Source organism: Scomber japonicus, chromosome 8, assembly GCF_027409825.1.
Source record: "Scomber japonicus isolate fScoJap1 chromosome 8, fScoJap1.pri, whole genome shotgun sequence".
NCBI classification, from domain to species: Eukaryota; Metazoa; Chordata; class Actinopteri; order Scombriformes; family Scombridae; genus Scomber; species Scomber japonicus.
The window spans coordinates 26,404,192-26,425,049 of NC_070585.1; the positions used below are offsets into that span (position 1 = coordinate 26,404,192).

Genomic DNA, 20,858 nt, shown 5'->3' on the forward strand with positions numbered 1-20,858 from the left:
AGACTTTCATTAATCTACCCCAAACAACTATTTGTTTTCTGCTAAAGTGACTGGGAGAGTGGACAAACTTTGCAGCCACAGTACAAATTAGATGCAACTTTATTGATTCCTGTGGGTGAAGTGGGGTCACTGCAACAAAGCACAGGCTATAAATAAAAATCAGAGGCAACATACTGAAGATAAATAATCACAACAAAATTAAGATCTTATACGTAGGTGTGCATTGAAAATAGCTTTTAGTGACTGCCTGTCAATAAAAGAACATGGACAATACACTAAATTCATGTGTAAAACCATAGAAAGTCTGTCAGTGTGTAAAAAGAGGGGATCGAAGCCCAACTCTGCTTTTCCACGAACTGCACATACTGTATAGCTTACAAAAGAAAGACATCCCTGCTCTGTGCCTGCTTCACAGGGAAATGAAAATGTTCCCTCAAAAGTACTTCCAGCCTAAATTTCATCTGTTATATTGAATAAAACTCAAAACACTGTATACGTATCTCTCGTGGCTGCAGAGTGATGGACAGCATTGTGAATCAAGTTTCTCAGAATTACACTATTTTTCAACTTCTTTCTTAATTGACTTAAAGAAAACTCTCAGTGGCCATGGCAGGGTTATAGCAGGTCCTTAGAGACTTCACCCACACTAAGAATATGAAATTCATAGTCTGCAGTAAAAAGGTCATCTGAAAAGTTTCAGTATCAATTATGACCAAAGTTACCAGTCTCACCAGAGCTTCACTCCATTTTCATAAACAGAATAAATAGTTTAATAAGACCAGCAGGTATTGAGCATATAATAAAGTACCATATAGCATTGCAATTAGCCTCCCACTAATCTTTTCTTAGAAACATGATAATGAAGTGACTGTCTGTCAAATGTAATGATATTGAGCTTTCTGCGTTGACACATTGCAGTGTATTCACTTTCAGCTCATTAGGGAGAAAACAGGTTCATTCACACAAGCTCAACCACTATACCTTTACACTCTTTATACTGTCTTGGTTTTGTATTCACATGGTGGGTTGATCATACCGATCATACCAATTAGCAAGAAGTAGAATATAAAACTGGATGCACACTGAAGGTACAGTCACAATGTCCTTCAGTTGAATAAAATGTGGAATGCTGTCAGCACACCAAAAAAAGGGATGTGTGGACACGGTTCTGAAGAGGGTAATGAATGAATATTGGGTAAATACTGTACTAAAATAAACTGTGTGAGCATGATACTGCAATTTGTAGCTTGGTAGGACAACAGCACATATCAAAACACAACATGCACCAAGACCACTATTTCTACTGGTTGATGGGCCATGGGTCAAAGTCTATTGCAGCAAAACCCAAGAACTGCATTACTGAACTGGTTCAATGTGCTTCAACTGAAGAGTATGAGAAAAAATGAATGCTCGCTGTGTGTCACTACACCTACGTGAAAATGCACATGCAGTAAGATGGGGATGAATTAAGTCTATATGTCTAGCTATCTGTCTACAATTTCTGTCATGTCATGCAGTTCATTTAATAGCAGTACAATATTTTTGTGGGATATTATTCATCTGAATGGGCGAATAAGAAGACACCAAAATTGTACCACACATAATGTGCCATTTTGTGCAGTAGGTAATGAAAGCTTCACACAACTTACCCATTTGTTTTTAGTGCCTCCATTAATAAGCAGAGTCCTCTACAACTATTCAGACACACTGTTTTGTCATACAACTGTGAAGAAACCCTTGGAAAAGGCCCAGTACGCACTACGCGTACTGTATGTAATACATAACAACCCAAGTTATATTCCCCTGAGTCTATTTCCATTTTTATACTCTGTATTGTTGATTTCCAAAACAAATGACTAACTATCTTTTCTGCATTTTTTCTGTTTTGTATTGGTACCAGCAATTATGGTTAATTTTGAGCAAATAAAAAATGAGGTACTTAACTCTAGCTATCAGAACACAATACAGACACTCTCCCACTTTCAACCGATAATCCAAGTAAAAGATTTAACAGCACAGTACACAATGTGAATGAAATGTCTATATGGGCAGAAATATGTGTAACTAGAAGGGACATTTGAATCAACTTGAATAATTGCATTAAAAAAACTGAAATTGAAATGACAACTTTGTATATACTTTGACTTTCAGCTCTCACAATTCAAATTCAAATTTCAATGCAATTATTCAAGCTAAACAATATAAATTCAAACATAAAGGATTCATATTTCTAGTGACACATATTTCTGCCCATCTGTGCAGTGCAGAAAAAAACAGAACAACACAAAACACAAAAAAAACTGCAATGAACGCTTACAACCACAGATGTTTCCAAAATGTTTTGGATTACCACTTGAAAGATTTCTCTACAATCTAAAGGCTCTAAAGGCTGTTTGAAGAAATCCTTTTGAAGAATGACAAGAGACTATGATGATCAGTTTGCCAGGAAAACAATAGTCTTTACAACAACAAGAACAAATCTGCCTTTAAGTTGGCGAGGATCTAAATCTTCCATCTGTTAGCCATGGTGTGTGATGGATTCAGACATACACCGATATTATACTCAAGAAAGAGTTTTCAGGATGGAAGTCGATGTGTAGATCATCGTTAAGAATGTATCACAGACACGGTGCGGCAGATGAGAGCTGAGGATTAAATCATTTAAATTAAAGTGTGTTATGTGTATGTGCAAACCTCTTACCATTCACTTGGAGAGTGTGGGTCTGAAACAGTTTCTCGTAACCGTCGGCATGGCAGGTGTAGTTGCCCATGTGGGTCGTGGTCACCTTGGTGATGTACAGTGAGCCATCATCTCCAAAGTCCTGCCAGAGGGAGAGAGAGAAACAGAGGAAGTGAGAGTCTAATAACTTCGAGGAACTACTGATGGTCTTACAGCAGCAGTTCAGCAGTGATGGTCTGAAGATGTTTGGAGCTGGAAATGAAAATGCAACAAGCCTGCAGTGTGCAGATGAGAAGATAAATGTGGTTCATGTTTTGTAACGGAGGAAATGGGGGAAAAAAAAAACGACAACCATCCAAAAAGGCACGGTGTGAAGCAAACGTACATCAATCTATGTCAAAAGTTGAAGTAATTTGGTGCCTCAGAAAACAACCCAGGAAAATAACTGTCAGAGTCAGAATTAAGAAGAAGTGTTTTCTGGTTTGTGTCATTTTTCCAAACAAAGTGAAGTGATATGATGGAAGGGGACTAAGGCTGTAATTGATTGGTGTAGAAATTGCAGTGTTAGCTCCTTTAAAACCAAAACAAATGTAACGCTGCGTGTACAGAGTCAATCAAATTAACTTGCGCTGCTCATTTTAAATGTCATGTTGAGTCACCGAAACTCATGTTTTTAATCTTTATTTAACATGCACACACCACAAATACACAAAACATGTTGCACTTGCATTTTTGAAGCAAAACAAATACTGTAATTAAACCAAAAGCTGTCCATGATATGAACTTGCGTGGAACCAACTGAAACATGATTAATTCATGCTGTGTTGTGATTAGGAAGCTGGTAAACACAAAGAAAACAGTGCCGGACAAGGATAAGAAAGTAAACAGAGGACTAAATTATTCAAGCTGTAGCACAGATAGAAGCCCCCAAAGCTAATGAGCCCATTGATGTGCTGGTTTGATGAATCCGTCTCGCAAAGAATCTCCAATCTGTGGCCTTGTTAAGACCATGCTGCAATAAAAAGCTAACTTGACAAGCCATCGTAGCGAGTCTTCAGTATTATATAGTCTTATAGTGATATTATGTTCTTAAAAAGTTATGTTCTTTTGGTGTCTTCAGTGGCTGTAGGATTGAGACAGGCGAGCATGCACCTAATGAGACATGTTTTTGGATTTACAGTTCAGTATGGGTCATGATGAATAAGTTTGCAATGTCTAAACCAATATGTGTAATTCAAAATAATGTCTTTTTCACAATAGGGCAGCATTAGATTGTTGTCAGTTTCAAGTACTAGTTGTAGATTTTACATGTTAATTGCTACATGTGATATTAAAGATTTCACATTATAAGTGTACTGCTTTACTAAAGTAAAATAATATATGCCTTTGTTTTATATCACAGAAAATCTGAGGATTTTTCTACAAGATTCATGTTAAATATTGTGGCTGATTCCATCTCTCAGAGTACATGTGGTCAATATACATGATTCACTTGAGAGTTACTCTTCAAGGTTTCTCCTACATGTTGCTGTAAGTAGAAGAAAGAGGCTTCATGTGTGTCTCATTCCTCACTTACAACAAATATTATTTTAGCCTTCAGCTGGCTGCTCTCTATTTAGTGTAAGGTTGATAGATTTGAGTCCTGTCTGTATAGTTATAGATCTCATCTCATGTTACAGTTACTTAGTCAATAAAACATGAAACAGAAAAAAAAAACTCTATTGTAAAGAAAGAAAACTATGTTGAAATTATTTTCTTTATTTGTGGGAAAAAAAGACTAAAATCGAAATTAAATTATGAGATGATTTTACTACATTAACTGAATTAAGTGATTATGCGACTAATCTTCAGGGACCACTTATGAACAAAAGAGTTGCCTTTATGCACAATAATCACATTCACCACTTTCCGATTCTCAGCAGCTTTTCAGAAATGAACGTGCTCAGGCACTCAGCCTTCATTAGAGCTTTCTTCAGCACCCACTAACTTGATGAAGGCCAAGTGCCAAAACGTGTTCAGTTCTGATTGCTGCCATGCATTAAAAAATCATTCAGAAGTCATTTAGTGGTGCGAACTTTTGCTCCTGAGAATGTCTGCGAGTCTGCCCCTGTGCCCCCTTGTTTCTTATAACTGAACACAACACTCTTTCATTAAATAAAATAAATAAATAAGAAAACCTCTCAGGACTTATTATTTACCAGTCTTCTTTTACAGAGTTAATAACATGAACGGTGGATTTTCTATTAAAGTAGCTTTTAACACGTCAATCACATCTTTGCCAGCTGTTTACACCTTGGCATCTGATTCCCACTTTAACGTCTACAGACAAGTGAGAGTCACCCATTGTGTTTACAGGCATACAGTGTGTTTATCAGTTCGTCCCGGTATGCTCCGATCAAACCTACGAGTGCGGTAAAGGCTCGGGCTGAGTGAAGCATCAGAGCTTCACAATATGAGGGGAAATCGATGGTGCGTTTTGGCCCCTTGGGCTGAGAGCATATTGTGTCACCTTCTTAAATGAAAAATGAATGGGGGGAGAAATGAAACTCAGAGGGGTGGAACGAGCCACAGCGGAGGCTGTCGACATGATTCCTCCACCTCACCTCACCACCCGCACCTCAGCTATCAGCAGCACCCAGCACCCAGCTCTCTCTGCAGACAAAGCAGGCCAGGGTACGTCTAACTCAGTGGGAAGGGAGACAAGGGCAGGTGGAGGTGGATTTACAAATAGGCCATAGCCCTCAAGAAACTATAATTAATAAAGCTGTCACTGGCAGGTCACCTCTGAAAGGACACTAAAGAGCCACCTCATTGGATGGCAAAACCTCAGGTAGTGATGAAGCATTTCAGAAAATGGCCTTTGAAGAAGTTATGAGACTAGCCTTATGGAACTTTGTAAGAGGAGTACAATAAGTTGAGGTGTGTTTCAGAAAGTGATAAATATGTTTTCTCACTTTTACATTATATTCAGGAAAAAACAAACAAACAATAAACCTAAATTAAGGAAAGTTTGACATTAAAAAGGGCAGTTCATCCAAATGACAAAAAAAAATAAAATAATAATTTACCTCCAGTGGTATCCATTCAGATAGTTTTAGTTCCATATACCAATACTTAAAGATTTCTGCTGCCAAAATGTAATGGGGTTAGATTAAATGCTTCTGGAGTACTAAAAATGTTTCAAAAGCATGAGACAATGTCCCTCGCTACTCTTGATATTGTCGACTAACTAAAGAAAAAAGTTGTATTGTGATTTTCAGACAATGTAACATTACAGGGACAGACAGGGGAAACACATTGATTATTATGAGAGCATCCCACAATATATCATTTATTTTTTTGTATTTTTTTTTGGTTTCTTTTCTTTTGGAGGTGGAAACCAAGCTCATTTGCATAGTTTGATACCACTGCAGGTAGGTGAAAAGATATGGGGGGGGGGGGGGGGTTGGGGGGAGGGGGTTTGTTATTTGGGTGAAACAACCCTTTAATAATCAGATAGTACAGAGAGGAAAGAAAACTGCCATGACAATTTGCTTGCAACTCTCACAGTCAAATTCCAATCCTCAACTCATTAAAATCCTTTTTATATCTCTGTGTTAAACTAAACCTGACCTTTTTATCTGCATTTTCATGATTTGGTGTTTGATTATAGTACCATCTATTGCAAGAACATCACTAGCTTTGTGGGCTTTTTGTGAATGGTACAAAAACAAGAGTGAGGCAATGTCAGTTTGTTGAGACAATACAAAAGAAATCCCTACCTGGGATGGGATCTGTTGGGGAAGAAGCAGAGGTGAAACATTCAGACTTTGAGTTTAATCACAGCATCAAGGCACAAGGTAACAGCTTTACAACGGTTTGTAAAGCTGTTATATACCATGAACTCGGTTGTTGTTGTTGTATGGTGTTACAGACTCAGTATATGCCTTATATCAGGATAGTATAGGAAGAGTAGTGTAGATAGGTGCAGAACAAATGACTTATTCAACAAAAAGCCCATCTTGATAGAAATTGGATTTATGAAACAGACCATTATACCTAAGTAAGATCCACGTGTTATCTGCCATATAATGCTGTACAATGTGATTTATTTGTGCTTTGGAAACAACACAGGAAGAATACAAATTGTGTCACATGAACTGGCACACACTGATCAAAGCCTGATGTAGATATTGTGAATAATCACCTCCGTCTAATGTTACATATGGCACATTTTCCTAACACAAAGATAATGTGGAACCCACCAGCATAAGTGAGCAAGAGCAAGAGTTAACCCTCATACAGACACCAATGAACAGGATCAGGACAAAGAAGAGTTAGCCTTGTAATGCTTCCCCTATTATAACTATTGATGGTGAAGTTGCAGTCTCCGTCTTCTAAAACGTACATGTTTTTTCATGATTGGATTTGAACATTTTTGTGCTAGATGTAATATATTTTTTAAGTAACCTGACAAGTTGACTAATCTAGCCAAGACATATTACGCCAGAAAGTTGCTGACAAACCTTTTATACATAATTACCTACAATCTAATCCCAAAATAGTGGGATTTACAAACTCCATATGAATTCCAAAATATCAAATACATTTTGCACCTTCCTAACTATTCCCAGAGTCATTGCACCCGGTATAAATTATACACACGAGCACACGCGCAGTACATGACAGTGTCTTTGGCTCGGAGGATTGAAATACTGACAGCACTGGATGATGATGATGCAATAGCCAGCAACTGTCAACTTCATGGAATTACAGTAAGCTGCTTTGTCAAAATTTAGAGAGGCTCTGTGAACTCCAGGATACAAGCACACCACTAGGATTAATACATGATTCACTAAGTCTGAATGTTGACAAAAAAAAATCTGAAATAACTACGTCCTAAACTGGGAAGGCCTGTGAGATTACACTGCATAAACCTCCCATGTGTACTCACAGGAATATGACTCTAATTAAGGCTGGCAGTGGATGCTCACAAATATTAACAGCAAGCAATTAGAAATTGTCTGCAAGGCAATTTAGACTGGGTCTGTGCATGCCAGGTGGAGACGAAATCCATTCTCTTCTCGGGGAGGAACAACAGTGATTGACTGAAAGTCTGAGAGCCAAAAATAAATCTGGATTAAGCCCGCATCGGTGTGTCGCTCATGCTCCATTGATAGTTTCTCTCGGTTCCATGTGGTTTGCACAGTTTTCTGATGAACCGCAAGAGACTTTTAGCACTCATGCTGATTCATTTGCTGGTGGTGTTCAGTGTTAGTGGAGCTGCTCTGGAGGTAATCTGTGCCAAAGCAGAGGCTGTAAACTCAGGCTGTGTTAGGCAAAAGCAGAAAAAATGTAACAAAATCTGACAATTGCAGACCCCGGTGGTCAAAGTACAGCCACATCTCTCAGCCTGAAGACACAGATTAGTCCCTGTGGTAGTGTGACTCAGTCTTTTCTCCTTTCAACTGTCTCTTAACTTAAAAATGAAGACTGTATAAAACACATTTTTTGAAAGTTCTGATACAACATTATTGTAATATCCAACAATTTTAATGGATAAGAGGTCATTTCAAGTCATTGGTCTATCTGTTGTCATTATCTCAGCTATTGATGAACTTCAGATAAAGCTTTTTTGCTAAAATGGATATACTGTACAGCACATGGCAGCAGAGGTTCCTATCCCTGAGCTGACATTTGAATTGAAAATACACCTGTGCAAGATCTGATATTAGTCACTTGGGAAACTGATGACTGTGTGTGTGTGAAAAGCAGACAAAGACCACCCCTGGTTGGGACACTGAATTCAGCTATGTGTCTTCAGGCAATATCGGGAGATGAAACAGAAACTAGTTCTATAGAATCTGCAAAAAAAGAAACAGTTCTAGGGAAAAAAATAGATGAAAGATAGATCAAAGCCTTTGTTGACCTTACAAGACCTAGCACCTGTCATTTTTTTTCTCTTGCCTTTCCGCCAAAAAGATATTCAAAGCTGTGTAAAGAAATTATCTGACATGACATTTCTTTTTTTTTGTTATAACCAGAGTTTGCATGTCTTTTCGATTATGAACTGCTTTAAAATAGCTGTAATACATTATAGAATATGACTTAAAAAAAGGCAATCGCTAGAAAAGCTGTTCCTGCTAGATGTGTGGCCTTAAAATCAACTCCTGGCTTGGCCCCACTCTTTATGAAAATCACACATCACCAACAACCAGAACCAGTGCGCTAGTTTAGAGCCAGTTGATGGTGCCAAGGATGACTGGCGACAGCTGGGCGCCTCTTACTCATTTTAAGGGTCATCAACATTTAATGTTACATTAGTGGCTTCGCTGGGTCTCCCTTTATCTACTGTGACACTGTTGACTTAATTATGCACAGCAGTATCACACTCATCTTGGTCAGTCCTGACACATAGAGAGGAAAAAGGGTAAGGTGAGGGAGGTCTTCCTTTTCTGTAACCCGCCACATAAGTGTCTTTCCTCTTTTTGATGTGGATGAAAGTGACACAGAGGGCTTTCTGGGTCCGTCCATGCAGATTAACACACACGGAAAGACACATACGTACACACAAGCTTTCACCGACTGGTAAAAGTAGGTTCCTCCTCTAGGGCTGAACCCCTTTGGTATCCCCCTTCATCTTCTTTCTTTGTCTGAAATCCCTGTCCCTCCCAGCAGTCTCTAAACAGAGACACCAGCAACACAAACTGACATCGTGGATTACTGTCAGACCTACAACAGAAAGCCAGCCCCAACAGCCAAATAAAATGTGCTGACAATCTGAGCTGCTGCCAAAAAACTCAGTTGATATATGATGAGAAAGAAATATAGCATAAAATTATCTGAAATTTACAGCTCTAGCAGAGAAAAAAAAAAACAAAACAAAAAAACGGCGACAGCTCTGAAACAGTTGTTAAAAATTGATGATGCCTCATGATGTGAAAACACAATAATTAGATCTGTTCTCTGAATGCGTTTGAGGCATTCAACTATGAATATCATCATCTATCCATCTATCTTTCTATGTGTCTACCTATCTTCCTAGCTCCCATTTAATCCTAGCTATCTATCCATGTACTGCATCTATCTAATTATCCACCGAGAAACAATGCATCAGACAGCGACAGCCAGCTCTTACATTGATGTCTTCCAGGTTCAAGGAGTTCAGATATTGATGGTTCCTCTTCCACAATATAGGAGGCCTCCTCTCCCCTGTGATGGCACAAGTCAACACAGCGCTCTGACCAACTGTTACTGTGGTCACGCTTACTCTCTGGTCATCTGGAAGGTTGAGCAGGTACACATCTGTTGACAAGAGGAAGAAAAAAAAAAAAAGAATGTAAGAGATTACACAATTTTTTGAGAAATAAGTGAAATTCATGTGTTAAAGCAAGAAGCAAGGAATCAAGCCTGAAATATGATGGACTTCTTTTTCTTATTAAAGCTTATGATTCAGAGCTGTAAATCCACTGAGATACTTGACGCTGCATGAATTCATGTTTTGTGCACATTTTTTCTCTTAATGAAGCTTGAAAACCCAGAATACTAAATACAAACCCTGTCTCAATTAGTTGTTGTTGTTGTGCTATAGAAGCAGATGTGTTTTTTTTTTTTTTTTAGTTCAAGATGCACTGAGGCAGCACAATTATTGCAATTTGCCGAGTAATGGGAAGAAATTAAGTTTAATGTTCTGGAAATACTTTATGTGTTGATACCATAATGAAAGTTGTGCTTTTTTTCTATCGGTCTCTCTGATGACCCTGCGTCCACCACTATGAACCTCTTTTCAGCTAATAGAACAAAACAGACACTTTTTGGAGGCACCAGTGCTGCTGATGTGCTGACTGTTGAAATCTCATCTGAAGCACGCCGCTTTGTAACTAGAAGTTGGAATATTTTTAACATGTTCAGAGTTTTCAGTGATCTGAGAGTTTGAAACAAGCTAGGCTCTCTACATTGTTGTAAAAAGCCCAAGAGTGCATCCTTTCTGTTTAAAGTAACAGGGAATAATAAAAAAAGGCAGTGCTGTCAGGAGAGGATCCCCATGGAAACATAGCCCTTCACCTCGGCCAGAGTTAGTACTTTGCTCGATTCAGTGTTCACTCTATAGCCAAAGTTTTTAAAGCATGATTCTGGTGATGATGAGATGTAACTGTAGCTCTGTTGTGTTAGTTTAACCAAACACAGACAGATAATACATTGCCACAAAGAAAAGGAAAACATTGTGGGTTGGTGAGAGGTCATCACGGCTATGGTTGGTTAATGCCTTTTATGTGCTCAGTATTTTGATGAGACGAATACAACGTACATTCATCCATTCTTTCTCTTCTTATGTAACGTGGCCTGTGAGAGAATGCTTTTTTAATCTTTCTCTTGGGTAATGAGCAACGGAGCAAAAGGAAACAGAGACTCAATTTGTTCTGCTCCTAAGGGCATGAAATACAAAACCTAATGAAAGAGCAGGTCCAGCAGACAGTGCTCACTTGCCACAGCCCAGAGAATAAGGATGAGAGTACCTTCAATTACAGCATGACTCCACTAGCCCTGTACCAATGGCTTCTGAATGCTATTTTAACCTTCTCACTCATTTGCTGTGTTTGGTCCACTTGTTGTGTCTTTGAACTGTGAACTTGGCTAACCCCCTTCCAATCCAGGCCAATCAGACTAGAGCCATGAGACAACTCATACTTCTTTTGAGTGGGAAGCTCAGCGTTAAGACTTCTAATCTCTCATTTGGCCCCATGAAACCCTGATTAAGCCCAGGCAAATCACTGCCAGGATTACATCAAAATTAGAGGATTAATAACAGCCGTTCCTTCTGAGTGGTGTATAAGTCTAAGTTCGGATGGTTACACTGTTAGCTGAGAGTTCACTTCAACTTTGTGGTCATTTGTGAGAATAGCAGTTGATGCTGTTGTGTAAAATCAAAATGTTATTGTTTATTTAATTTGCATACATACCATTTTTAATTACTATTTGCAGCACAAATACTGTAGTTATGCCATTTGCCTTTTGTTCTTTCCATGCATAATAATCAGCTCATTGCATTTTTTAATTTTTGCCTTTCACATTTTTCTCTTCACTTTCTATTAACAGAAGCATAACTGTTCAGCAAGAAATAACAACTTCTGGGAGCATGGGGACCCAAAATAAAGGTGAATATAACACTATTTGCAAAAAATAAAAATGAAAAAAAATCTGTGAAAAACCTGCAAACTACATTTGACTTTTTTCTGATATACTGCATTTACTGCTTTGGACACACATTACTGTATAATGTAATACATTGTAACACCATAAATGCCGACCTAAGACAAAAAGAAAAAAACACTGTGACAGAGCAATCATGTATTACCAAGCTACTGCATCAGATTGCATCATATCTTACAGGTGTTCTTGTTACTGTGTCCACTGATGTATATTGCAATATTGATTTACTTTCAATAACGCATACTATTCTCTCCAACAGTGGCCTGACCTTTACTTTCCTCAACTGCAGAGAGCACCAGGCCTTTATTGGAAGAAGGCTTATATTAGAGAGAGGCCTTTATTTCTAATTCCCTACGTCTGATAAGCATGTTTGCTCATATTTTAGTACAAAGCCTCCTTGTTTTCTGATTGTTGAATGTTTGTTAATATATTGCAGATAATGCAAACGGTAATGTTTTAGCAGTGCACCACAATGCACCATTATCCCCATATTTAAACAATATTGCATCCCCTCTGGCCTCATCTCCTCCCTTTAGAGAAAAAAAGCAAGTATATTGATGCATTTATTAAATTAAAGTGGTAGAAGTGGTATATTAGAAGGCTCCGCACATACTCATAGAATTAGAGTTAGGCCCAGGTAACAACTATTTAATTGCCGTTCACATTATGTAACAAGCACCAGGAGTTTATCCACTTGTGTTTGTTACAAAGCTGTTTTTGGGGCCAGTCGTTATTTATTATTGTCGACTCCAGCCCTGGTCATTATCGGAGACCCACCTTTTAACTGAAATACATTATATGTGAATATTGGATATCTTTTTTATATCAATTTTAAATTATATTGACAATAACTTCTGTGTTTGGATCATACACTTTGGTATATTGGTAAAGTTTAAATGTTTATCATTATGCGTGCCCAGTCATGTTTTTCTAGCACACACACATTTGTATAGCTATCTTAGTGGGAACATTCATTGACATAATGCATTCCAATGCATGAGAAATCAGGTTCAAACATTCATTAACAAGCCAATCCATCTTTCATTTCTAAAAAGCAAACATGAACATTCATTCATTAGTCAGTCTGTTTCATTGGTTGATGATGAAATGGCTTGTGATGGCCTGCACAGAGGGAAATTCCTCTTGTCAGAAACATAACCCATCACTTGGATTGAAACTGGAAGTGTTTAAATGCTACATGAAAAGCAATAACTAACTTCATAAAGCAACTGAAACCCTTCCCCTGCGGACACCCATGATGTGACAAATAATTTGATAAGACCTGTTTGATCAGTTAAGAGCTGTTTGAATGTAATAAAGACATGACAACAGCAGTCAAAAGGGATGATATGAGAGCCAACATGGCAAGAAAGAAAAGACTGGAGAGAAATGAAAAGTGCTGGGGAACAAAAACTTCATGGATTTACAAAGCTTAATTAAGACTAAATTTGATCCAGTTAGACTACAGAAAAGCAACTTTAAGTCTGCTGCAACTTCAGGAGAACTCTTCAAAGAAATTCTCTCAAACAAAATGGTTGCGTCACAGCTTTCAGATACTGTGCTGCTTTAGTACTCCTTATTGTCTCAACTAAGTGGACATACAGCAGAGAACAATGATCTCTAATGCCTTGATTTGGATATTGTAAAGTTACTGAACTTGTCAAATGTAAATTTTTTGGTGAGCATATTTTAATCCAGCAGGATGAAAAAAAAGAAGAAAAAACATTTAAATAAAAACTACAGAACAGTAAGTGCCAGACAAAGCTGAACTAAACTGCACTAGAACACTTGACTCTGTTGCCTTTTTGGTGTATCACTGGGATGGCAAGTGTTCTGTGAAGAAGGAAAACTACTACTTTTGGTTACTTGTACTCACAGCAATTGCTAAGATCTTGGAAAGTGGTGACATTGTGAAAAAGCAGGTTCAATGTAGCAATAAACAGGCTATCAGGTGGTACAAGCTGTAAACAAGTCAACAGTTTTGCCAGATTAGCTACCACTCTATAGAGACCGCTGACCCATTTTAGTAACAGAAAGGCTAACACTAACTCTGACCAAAGGACCCATATTGTCAGGGTAGGTCAAAGTTGAGCCAGGAAATCATCTCTAAAAGTTGAGAGATATTTACACCAGACATTGTGGCAAGTGATTTTACTGTTCACATCAGAACAGTATATTTTTTTGTGTATGTCACTATCATTGTTGGAAAGTAAAAATACATTAAAACTTCCCTGATGCAGAAAGTGAAGAATTAAGGAAACTAGATATTCAGTCACGCACGGCTAATCCATGATCCTCCTCCTCCTCTGACACTGATTCCTACTATAGCCAGCAGATCAACACAAGCATGCAGCCACTTGGCACTCTTCATGTTGCTGAGGTGGTTGTGGGTGGATACGCTGACAAAAATCTCCTTCAATAATGTCCTCCCTAACCATTCAATTACAGCCCCCTTGTATCTTAATGCTTTTGGAATTCGCTGCAAGCAACAAACTCGATTTGCTGCTGATCCCTGGAGGGATAGAAATGTGTGAAGTTATAGGGAGAATTTAAAGAAGAAAGCTGGCAGACAGGCTCCATCATAGGTTTAGCTCTTGGATGGTGGTATAGGAAGGGAAGGAAGGGAAGGCTAGTATCCGACCTGAATGAGAAACTCCTCAGAGAAATGGGAGTCTGGGCTGTTGGAGCAGACTCAAACATTTTGAGTCCAGCACCTCCTCTGTGAGAGATTTATTAGAGGAGAAAGTGGCCTTGGCTCCTCTTTTGGTCTGATTTGAGGCCTGAGAGATTCAGCCTCCTGGGTAGGATCAACCTTTACCATCCAACCTGTAATTAGTGATTAACAGTGAGGTCCAGACTTTTGATTTACTCTGCTTTGCTCCTAGAATGGGGGTATTGGTCAGTGCCACAGTCAGAGGTAAATCACCTATTGCACTGGAGGCAACAAGCTTGTCAGGTAAAATAGCCTGAGCCTCCAGGATGTTGCAAGAGGGCAGCTGCATGAAGACAAATTGCACCAAGGTTGCTTAGCCAACCCTCTTACTCCATCCTCTATCATGCTCTGTCGCGCTCTTTCTCAAACACATGCTAGCTCCCCTCCATCTCTCTTCACAAATTCTCTCATTGCTTTCTAACACACTCCCTTCTCACTCTCTCTCAATATTACTAAGGCTGAACGGTTGTGTACCCCCAATTGCTTTGAGTTTGACATTTTGAAGTGCAGATAAAAGTATTTTCCCTGATGCTGAGTATTCATAGCCCATATGCAAAGACTCAAAGGGGAAAAACAGCTCCAAAACAGAATACACATTCATATGAACGTTCTCTGATCTTGGATGGTTGAGTTGATTTGTGCAAACTCTCTCCCAAAGCAGGAAGAATGGAGTTTTTGTTTTTGATACTGCAGATGAGTGACTTGGTGGACTTACATCTTTGACAGACACAGAAAATAGCTGAAACACACCTACTCTCTTTGTTTCCCAGGGAAAACACTTATTTTGGCTTTTAATGCTGAACTGTATCCACTAGTCCCACTACAAAACAAAGCCAGTCCCTCTGCAATAAGAAAACAATAACAAAACACTCATCAGGCGATTTTCAAGTGTACCCATCAAGACACACGTGTTGACAGGGAAGAGGAAATGTGTTTAAACCAACCACAATGATGACTTTGTATGCAGAGGAAAAGTGAAGTATTCTGAACACTGAAAATTACAAGCTCCAAGTTGAAGGACAAAAATGATAGTTTTGCCTGTAATTAATATTATATGCTACAAAAAAAATATAGGATGTACATCAAACCACTAAAATATTCCTGTGAAAGATATACAGTGGATGCATTTTATTATTACTATTATACATATTTGCAACATAATCAAGCCACCACAGTTTTACTCACTATGAATTTGTATTATTAAGTAAGTGTAAGTATTTAACATATTGTAGGCTACACATATATCCCTAAGAGGTTGAATCGTGGCTTAGCAGAATGTGTACTTTTTTATGTTTATACTGTAGTTAGGTAATGGGATCATTTTGGGATGATTTCTGTATTGCAGCATTTTTGTTCTTATTTCATCATAATTCATTTTATTTCACATGAATGTTCGCTGTGTAAAGATAACCAAAAACACCTTCTTTGTTTCAAATATGAGATACTATAAACATAGACTGTGTTAGCCTGCTTTGGATTTTCTATTGTTTTACCTACCTTAATTTCATACTGGCATTGATTAATATTGTTACAGACCACTTGAATGTGCTGATAATAATGAACTTGTACTTTTCTAAAAACAAAGTGCTTCACAAGAATGAGTCTCTGCTAGCAGCTTTATGACACTGTACATGTGAGAGCTTTGTAAAGAAGACAAAAAACTACATATATACATATTATGGTGAAAACTGCTTTTATGTGAGATGTCTTCATAAGAACAGATGGGTAGTTATATTTAATCAAATCAGTACTTTTCTTATCTATTTTATTTTTCATTGCTCGTGAGAGATAAACTAAACACTAAGAAATCAAGACAGGAAAAAAAAATAGATGTAAATGTAGGAGGCTTGTTATCTCAGCATCACAGCCTTGTAATTAATATCTTCTGAGCATCTTTGAAGGTATTAACTTTAGTCAGCATCATCAAGAGACCATCACACTCTACATCTGCAGGAGTGGATATATCAATGTAAATAAACCCATGTTTGTTTACATGGAAAAGTCTGCAGCTCATGGTTAGGTCGAAGAATTTTGGCATCATTTTGAGGGTGGAACTACCTTTGATGTGAATTCTGAGCTTTTCCACTTAAATGAGATTTATTTTATAATTCTGCAAACAGTCCCAAAACCAAGAAAGATACCCTAGGCATGGATACAGTAGTGACCTGTCTTTAAATATCTATTCAGCATCTGTACTCTCATGTTTTTGCATATTGTACACCTGAAGATATAATTGTGTTTTTGCAGCATTATTGCTTAAATATTCAAAAAATACAGGTATTAGGTAAAGGGCAAGAAGATAATGATTACCCTCTTCTTCTCTCCTCCCACAAACATTATAAACATAAAAAGGGCTGTAAAATATTAACGAATGGCCTTAGTGAATATTTTACCTCTGGTTGTTCAGCCTTAAGTCTGTTTCCAGAGCAGCTGTGGGAGAGATCCTGAGGGATGATGCAGCATTAGTATGCAACAGAGACTAAGAGGAGTTCTAATTGGACTAATTTTTTTTTACAGCTACCTTGTGGAAAACAACAAATGAAAAATCCCCCCCATCTTACCGCAATAGGTAAATTATAGCGCACTTAAGCGAAAGAATAAGAGAGGCTGTGATTGCATGTATCCATCATGGTCATCCATCATGTCATGACCTCAAGAGCAAGCTGGCCATGTGGTGAAAGAGGCACAGCACAGCAACACCTCTTTCACCTCAGGCAGCTGAAGTATTTTGAAATGGAGTCCAAAGTTGTTACAGAGGCACCACTGAAAGCATTGTCACTGGATTAATCACTGCCTGGTATGATAACTGCACCACACCCCACCGCAAAGCTCTGCAGGAGGTTGTGTGGTCAAGTACAAGACATCAGCAAATATGAGCTCCTCTCCATCCAGAATATATACAATAGACAGTGTGTCAGGAAAGCCCATAGGATTATTAAAAGACCCCTGCACCCCCCCAACCATGGACTGTTTCAGTTATCGTCTGTCAATCAGTAACACAGTCTCAAGGCTTGGACCAGCAGTCTAGGCCACCATACTTATGAGCAATGGTCACTGCAAGCTGCTTGATATCACACATACATACATAAGCACACATATGTCCATACACATAACATATACAAATATTTCTTTATATATTATGGGTAGGACACATACACATATACACTCACATGTTTTATACTCTGCTTCTTGTTCATACTTACTATGGATTTTGCTATTTTAAATATTTTTTTCCCCCTTACTGCATTGTCTAGGAACTGAACCCTAAGATTTTGACTCTCTCATACTTGTGCAATGAGATGTAACAATAAAACAACTTGAGAATTTCACCCACATAGTCCCACACGGCTTTACGCAATATTAGACGTGGAGTCTTTTTTAATAAGACTTTATTATTGAGTAAATCTTGTTCCTCCATTACTCTGAGGAACATCAAAAACCATTGTGTATGTGTCTGTATTAGGAGGGCAGTATATGTGGTGCATTTGTCAATCATCTGCACCTGTTTTGAACTCAGAAAGCGTTACAGTAAAGTTTCCATCCAACTGGCTGTACTTTCTACTAGTTTTACAGCAGCATCAGCATCACAAAACACTTGAGTAGCTGCATGACTGCAAATGGTGCATGCCAACACCTTCAACTGGATGACAGAAGATGTTAAATGTTGAGAGAAGAAGGTGAATGCAGCAATCTGTTTACACTGAATTTTCTAAACAATCCTGGCAGGCAGAAAAGCACACTGAACCTTTCTCAGTCAGAGGGCACAAAAAGAAAAAACAATGTGAGAGACGTTTTCTCCTCACTGGGAATTTAAACCAGACACATCAATGGTGCGTGAATGCTATTGAAGCATTCACTCATTTCATCCACAAAGACTCCACCCTCTGAAACAGCGTCACTGTCCACAGGACCAAATGCCTTTTCAGCAGCAAAGAGAAGACAGCAGTCAGGCAAACTGTCAGAGTTTCAATGGACAAAGACCGATTTCAAGTAAGCACCAAAGAAAACCACCTATTTGAATTTTTATTATATATTGTTATCCCTTTTGCCCATTTTGCCTCTATACATCCATAGTGAAACTGCAAAGCTGATACAAAAGCATGGGTGCTTGATTGATCATTCAATATACGGTTAAACTGTTAAACATACAGAGAATGAGAATGGGATTTGTGTGATTTGAACTATGGAGGTTACTTTTGAAAAAGCCCAGCAGAGGAGGAAAAACATTCCCAGACTATTTAAAAAGCGCAGTGGGTGGAGTAGTAGAAGATGCATGTCTCTTGAAGTTGATGCAGATTGTTATGTTTGGTAAGGCTTTCAGTGTGGATATCCCTTCATTTATTCTTCTGTCACCCTTTTTCAATTCTAGTTAATCTTGTTCTTTGAAATGTAAGACTTAAACAAATTGAGTTGCCTCTCCTAAAAATGAGAAAAACACATAAGTTCCTATGTGAAGGAGGATTTACAGAACTGTGAAGTGATCCAGTTTATTCAACACAAATGAGGTTCACAGTTAGCTGAACCCAGTTAACAGGAAATGCTCAGTTGTTGCATGACCTTGATACAATTATACAATAGTAATGGAATAATCTATTTAATTTCAAACAAAAACATAATAAGCTCTGTGTGTATTTAGTGAGTGGGTAATTGTAAAAAATACACAATGGCTCCAATATGTGTCATCAACTGCAACAGGAAAAGGACAATCTGCCTCATGAGAAAAAGAAACAAAATACATCTCAAGAAAATTGGCCTTTTTTCTTCAGTTGAGGATCACTTCAAATTAAAAAGAAAAAAAAAAACAGTGATTCTACTTCTTTTAAATCTCGCTAATACATTCTGGGGACAGCCACATGTTGGAAAATGAGCCATGAATTATGAAACCATTTTAACACCACTTCTCACAGCCAGTGAATGGAATGCTCAGCAGGGGTTTTGACAAGTAAAAGCCTGAGTATCCATTAATTGTGGCTGTACCATGGGTGCTGAATAACAGCAAACTTGCCTTAATGGAAAAGGAGAGTCAAGTGTTGAAAACTTGTAAATGCAAGGATTACACCAGACTTGGACAATCACAACTACAAACAGGACTGATACATTACACACAATCATGTAGACTCTATTTTTTGTGGACAGCACTTGCCTGCCACTACATCAAATCAAAGTAGCAATCCATCCCTTCTTTTTTATACATTATTATCTTAATTTGCTTAGACCAACGTGTGAATATTGGTGAGCAATCTCTAAACATAGCCATGGCCAGCAACAACAGGTTCCTTCAACCATAGATTTGATTACCTCAACTTGGATTGACCATCCAAACCCTTCTTACTTGAAGTGCCTAAGTGACTGAATAGATAAAACCACAGTCACTAGATGTTCAGTATGAGCGTCTAAATGATGAAGGTGAACATGCAGTACAGGTGCTGTCCATCTTTAACTCATACAATCTGTGATGACCACATCAATATTAGAATATGATGGATCACATTACAGCCCCGCTTAGGTTCCCACTAGTCCCTTGGGCATCTAAAGGGAACTCCAAGGCTTCCAGCCTCAGCAGAAATCAAAGAGCTGTACTATATCTCCTGGCTGTGTGTTCTGTCAGGAGGTGTCAGGGTTCAGATCAATATCTTGGCACCCAAGAAACAACAAGCAGGGGAGAGATACGTCCTACAGTGCAGCACAAATAGCATTACCGCTCTACTTGATAGATAGGCACAATTAAGGTCATTACTGGTAATCAGCTGAATAATGTGTACTATAAAGATAAACCCTACATCTAAAACACTGCACAGTTGACAGTAGATTATGAATACAAGTTAAGATGAAAAATTAAAAATGTACACAAAGCAGGATAACTCATGTTTCTTCTATTGAGTACCTAAATGAAGTTAAAAAGGTTCAGAAGCAAGGTGCAGTGCATGTACTTAAGAGGAGGGTTTTTTAGAGGCAGAGGTGAGATCCAAGCCAACACATTAGCCAAAGGGATCATTCAGGCAGAGGATTCCTTCCAAGCACTTGCAAATTCATTTCCTTTGTTGTTTCTGAAGCAGCATGTCTAGACGCTTGGAGAATGCATTTAATAGGTGTACCCAAACTAATAACCTCAAAGAGTCACTCAAAGAGTGTGCATGCATCGGCATTAATTTATATCTCTGTTGTTGCTATTTTTAACTTTTACTCTTTTTTTATGTGACTTTAAAGTTTCTTAAGTTTAAATTTTAAGCTGCAATATTTTTAAGAGTCAGAGGATCAAAGTCGTGACTGAACTCC

The 20,858-nt window shown here is 38.2% G+C and overlaps 1 protein-coding gene across 1 annotated transcript in view; it reads right to left on the reverse strand.

Moving 5' to 3' along the window:
* Positions 1–20,858, reverse strand: part of fstl5 (follistatin-like 5) — a 140,212-nt gene that overhangs the window by 44,099 nt on the left and 75,255 nt on the right. Inside the window, exons 10-12 of the mRNA XM_053323687.1 lie at positions 9,798–9,964; positions 6,442–6,453; positions 2,702–2,822 (exon numbers count right to left, since the gene is read on the reverse strand). Coding sequence (XP_053179662.1) covers positions 2,702–2,822; positions 6,442–6,453; positions 9,798–9,964 — 300 coding nt within the window. The remainder of the gene's footprint in view (positions 1–2,701; positions 2,823–6,441; positions 6,454–9,797; positions 9,965–20,858) is intronic.